The sequence below is a fragment of the Microtus ochrogaster genome, unplaced genomic scaffold (genome assembly GCF_000317375.1).
Source record: "Microtus ochrogaster isolate Prairie Vole_2 unplaced genomic scaffold, MicOch1.0 UNK66, whole genome shotgun sequence".
In the NCBI taxonomy this organism is placed as follows: domain Eukaryota; kingdom Metazoa; phylum Chordata; class Mammalia; order Rodentia; family Cricetidae; genus Microtus; species Microtus ochrogaster.
In genome coordinates this window covers 1,856,114-1,861,642 of record NW_004949164.1, presented here as the reverse complement: position 1 = coordinate 1,861,642, position 5,529 = coordinate 1,856,114, and the positions used below count along the sequence as shown (strand labels likewise).

The window sequence follows — 5,529 nt, the reverse complement described above, 5'->3', positions numbered from 1 at the left end:
AAAACCACAGAGAAACCCTGTCTCGAAAAGAAAAATAAATAAATAAAAAAATAAAAATAAAAAATCAAATTCAAATACTAAACCAAAGGGAAAGAAATGGAGCAAGGAGAATTTTTATTTTTATTTATTTTTTTTTGTGAAATCCGGTCTCACATACATTCATTCAAGCTAGGCTTGAATTAACTTTGTAGCCGAAGCCGGCTTTGAACTCCTGGCTGATTTTCCTGATTGCATCTCTGGAGTGTCTGAATTACAAAAGACAGCACCACCTCTGGCTTATAAATAAATAATAGATATAAATATGTTGTTCTTCTATTTCAGTGATAAAATTATCATAAGGTAAATTACTTGTTCTTAATTGTATTACTTTTTCTACATAGAGTGTGTCTTCTATAAAATGAGGAAACAATGTAATGTGTTCTCTGTGCTTAGTAAAACTTCAAAACTATCTACTATAACACTTTATAAACTTCTCTTTTCAAAGTATATCATTGAACTGGAAAAAATAACCAAAAGTTTTAGTCATTGATCCATAAGAAAACTATTAAAACTATAGCTATAATATAAGATTACTTTTGAATTAAATTTTATACACTAAACTTCACCTTTTTACTTAGATATCAAAATAAAGATGTAAAACTTTAAGACAATTCTGAAGCCATTTCTGACCAATTCTGGGCTCTCTCTGTCTCAATACTAATGCTTGCCCCTTCCCCCCTGGGAACCAGGGACCTAATAACTACTGAAATATTGGGAACTTTCCATTTCCCTGATGTTGACTCAGTTCCTGAACAATTACCCACACACATATGTTTTGACTCAGTCCCTGGGAAACGTGGTCCAAGTGACCTCTTCCCTCATCTGATCTGGCAACAGCTCTCCAGCCAATTATCGGTAATAGCATTTCCGAATAAGCCAATCGTAATAGGCAAAGAACAACCCCTTACTTCTATGGCTTTTCCTTTAAAAGTAGCCTATACCATCTATTCGGGGTCTCTCGGTTTCCCGAATGCTGGTAGACCCTGTCATGACAGAATTAATAAAATCTTCATGCTTTTACATCAGCTGTGGTGTGAGGGATGGTGTCTGGGGCACGGCTCCTCCTCGGTTTTTGGACTCTAGGGCCCAACAAAGATATTCAATAAATCAATGGAGAGTTGATTTGAGATATTACATATCACAGATATATAATAAACCTTTATAGGATATTGAGGGAATATTAATTTTTTTTATTTATTTTTTGGTTTTTCGAGACAGGGTTTCTCTGTGGTTTTGGAGCCTGTCCTGGAACTAGCTCTTGTAGACCAGGCTGGTCTCGAACTCACAGAGATCCGCCTGCCTCTGCCTCCCAAGTGGGAATATTAAATTAAAAAAAAAAAGAAATAGAAACAAATTCATGAACAGAATCCACATAATGATTACAAATGACTCTAAAAAAGCATGTGATAAAGTTTGACATTCCTTCCTGATAAAAGTTCCACAGGCTTTAGGAATATAAAGAAAATATCTCAAAATAATAAATACTATCTACAACAAATTTACAGCCAGCTGAGTATTAAATGGAAACAAAGTGGGAACATTTCCTCTGAGAGCAGGAACGGACAGGGTGACTGTTCTCCCCGCTCATAGTCCATGTAGTTCTGAATTGCTTATCTTTAGCAAGCAGGCAAGAGAAAGACATACCAGGGGTCATCACAGAAAGCAAGGAAGTCAAACTATCCTTATTTAAAGATGATAGGATTCTTAAAAGACCCTATGCAGTCTGTTAAAGATCTCATGGAGCCGATTAGAAACTTAATATGTCTTATAGATAGACATATTAAAGTCCCAGCATATAAAAAAATCAATAAAAACAAAAACAAACAAGCAAAACAGTGGTTTTCATGTGACACACAGTTGAGCTTCCCAGACTAGTCAGGAAAAACACTCCATTCAAAATATCCCTAATAAATAATTCATGAATATATCCAAGCAAAAAAAAAAATTCAAAAGCTCTGCAACAACTACTTTAAGATACTGAAAAAGGAAAACCACAGTGAAGTGTCTAGGATTAGGCCATCTTGTTCTGACTCCATTTTCTGTCTCCGTGTGTAGACATGTCTTGGCTCTCTAGCCCTACAATGGCCTTGTCTGTCTTGGAGATACATTTGCACTGTCGATGAACCTGACCGATGTCCACATGTATTAACTAAAATCATTAATGTTTGTACAAACTAAAAATAAACTAAAATAAGTGATAAAATTATTTTGTTGTATCTGAAATAACTACTATGTTGAGGAAAAACATAAATAAGGGTACTTTGACCCTCTCCTAAGATTGACATAATTGTGGTCTGTTGCACTTTTAAAAACACAGTCTCCTTTGAGTTTTGGTGCCAAGAGACATTCTTCTGCTCTAGCCCATGCTTGGTGGCTGGCCAAAAATAAAAAAACACTAATTTGTCCTTATATGTATGATGGTGTGTAAGTTTCTCACCTAAAATATATCAACAGAAGATGCTAAAAAAATGAAAAAAATCCCATGTTCCTGAATAACTGAAAAAACATCTACAGTAGCAAAATTAATATACAGAATTAATCCAATACTTATGGAAATGTCCAAGTCACATTTCACAGGTTATGAAAAAAATGTGAATAATTCATATAAAACCATGAAGAGACCATAAAATAGCCACAGGAATTCTAATGAGTAAGCACAATGCTGGAGGCTGTACCTAATCTCATCATACAACAGAACTATAGCATAAAAAGAGACAAGTAGACAGACCACTGAAACAGAATAGAGGACCTTGAAATAAAAAGGCAAATATTTACCCACCACATTTTTGATAAAGGGGAAAACACACTTTGGAACAGATTAAGCAGTTAACAAGCAGTACTGATAAAACTATATTTTTAACTTAAATTTATAACTTTCATCTTGTACAAAAATCATTTCAGAATGGATCAAAAATCTAAAGCTTTTAAACTTTTATACAAAGACACAGAGGATACCCTTCAGGCTGTGTAGTAGGAAGAATTGTTAAAAAACAAACAACACAGGAACTGAAGCCAAGTATCAACAGGTGGAACAATATGAAAATAAAAATTTCTGTATAGCAAAATAAGCAATCAAAACATATAGCCATATATTATTTGTATTTTAATAAATAAATCTTGCCTAAAGACCAGGAAAGCAAGTCAGCCAAGCCACTAATGAAGTCTTACTTATATTAAGACTGGGCGACTGAAAACCAGTTAGACAAGCCTCTCTCTTCTCATATTTTATATTCCCTCTAATGCTGGGATTAAAGGCATGACTCCCTAGAACTGGGATTAAAGGTGAAACACCACCACCTGGATTTGTTTCTGAGTTGATCTTGTGTAGCCCAGGGTAGCCTTGACCTCACAGAGATCCACAAGCCTCTACCTCCCAGTTCCTGGGATTAAAGGTGTGTGTCACCATTACCTAGCGTCCAGTGGCTGGAGCTTTGCCTCCGGTCTTCAGGCAAGATTAATTTATAAAACTAAAAATAATATACCACTATAAGAACATCAAATGATAACCTACAAAATGGGATCAAATCTGCCTGCTACATTTCGGGCCTGAGACTATATCTAAATTTACAAAGAATCACAAGAATTAATTACCCCAAAAATGAAACTGCCAATCAGTAAATAAATTAAATAGCTAAAAGAAATTTAAAGGCAGATGGCCAATAATAATCAAAGACATCAGGGATATACAAATTAAAACTACTTTGAAATACCATTTCACTAAGGATGGGAATCATCAAAAATGTTGGCAATGTTGTAGAAGAAACATGATTCACTGTGGGTGGAGGTGCAAATAAATACAGCCACTGTGGAAATCAGTTGGAGATTTCCCCAAAAAAATATGCTGAAGCTATTTCATACCTGAACATATACTCAGGGAACGCCATACATCCCATAGAGATATTTGTACCCCGATGTTCATTGCTGCTTCGTTCGCTATGGAGAAGAATTGGAATCAACCATGTTGTCTACCACAGAGGAACGGATAATGAAAATTCAGTATATAAATAACTAAACGAATATTATTCAGGTCTAAAGAAAAATGAAGTCAGAAAATGCAGTAAAATAGATGGAATTATAATGCAATTATAATTTATAATGTAATTATAAAATATATTTTAAGCAAGGACACAGTCTCAGAAAAAAACCCACATGCTCTCAAAGGCGGAATCTAGCAAAAAATATGTGTAAACTAATGCACACAAGGGTACAGCATAACACGACGAGAACAAGAAAGGACATATATAAGGGAATAAAGAATGGGTGCAGATATTGGATAAGTTATTTAAAACTAATTATTTTCCTAGTGCTATTTCTGTCCTGGACTTTTGTTCTCAGAGGGATTAGGGCCTAAAATACATTTGATGCTTAAAACTCTGAACGTTGAAGAGTTAGTTGAGAATGTATACTAACTATAGTTTTAGCTGTTGACTCTGTGGGACCCTCACCCCTTATTCTCAAAAGGGGCAAGAAGAAATTTCCTAGCAGAATATTTTCCCAGGAAGATACTGGCCGTCCCCTCTCCCACCCAGGAGATTCCGAGCACAAGGTCACTTAGCTCAGCCCAGTCAGCCACCTGGTACAGGCTGATAAAGATGACCTAACTCAGAAACAGTGACCTTGCTCTAAAAACAAGGAAAAAGCTGACTTAACAGAATGGAAGGGAGCAAAAGTCCTTGTACCCGTGCCAAAGCATCTTCAAAGATTCTCTTTGTAGTTATGCCTTTAAGAGCTTACCCCACAGAGGAGATACAGCTCCTTTCTACCTTGTAACAGGGATGGAGATGAGTTCCAAACATGTTTGTATTATGCTCATTAAACCTTGCTTATTACAGTCTGGGGGTCGTCATCTGAGCACAACAGGCTCTTGATCGATCAATTTTGCTTAGGTGATTTAGAAGCTCAGTCCCCAAAGGTGGCAACTTTCAGTCACCAGAAAGTGTCACAGCATGAGAAAACGTGTTGAGTCAGAGCAACCTCAAATTGTTATAAGAGGCTGGACGCTCTGAAAAAGAGCAAGGATATTTAACTACAAGTGGAAAGATTCTAAACATGGTCTCATTTTAAGTGCTTCGACAACCACTTGACTGATTCCAAAGAGATCCTGCAGACAGCACTTTGATAAATGACATGCAAATGAAGAGCATAGACAGGCCTGCTCTGATTGGACACTCATACCATTTGGCTTCTAGCCTCAGAGGCAATCCAAACGACTGTATTCTTAACGTAGCGTTTAAGCTCCTTAAAGAAAATGTGGTGGCCCTGAAAAGGACCTTTGTGAAGAAATGGACAAAAAAGCAACTTAACCTCCGAAGCCGTAGAGGGTGCGGCCCTGGCGCTTGAGCGCGTAGACCACGTCCATGGCCGTGACGGTCTTGCGCTTGGCGTGCTCCGTGTAGGTGACCGCGTCGCGGATCACGTTCTCCAGGAACACCTTCAGCACCCCGCGGGTCTCCTCGTAGATGAGGCCGGAGATGCGCTTGACTCCTCCGC

General features: G+C 37.2%; 2 protein-coding genes across 2 annotated transcripts in view; both read right to left on the bottom strand.

Annotated features, from left to right (window-relative positions):
• LOC102002731 (histone H3.1) overlaps positions 1–5,529 on the bottom strand; it is a 69,201-nt gene that overhangs the window by 41,737 nt on the left and 21,935 nt on the right. The gene's annotated exons all lie outside the window — the stretch shown is intronic.
• Positions 5,339–5,529, bottom strand: part of LOC101990310 (histone H4-like) — a 16,427-nt gene continuing 16,236 nt past the window's right edge. Inside the window, exon 3 of the mRNA XM_026777426.1 lies at positions 5,339–5,523. Within this exon, the coding sequence (XP_026633227.1) occupies positions 5,339–5,523 (185 nt within the window). The remainder of the gene's footprint in view (positions 5,524–5,529) is intronic.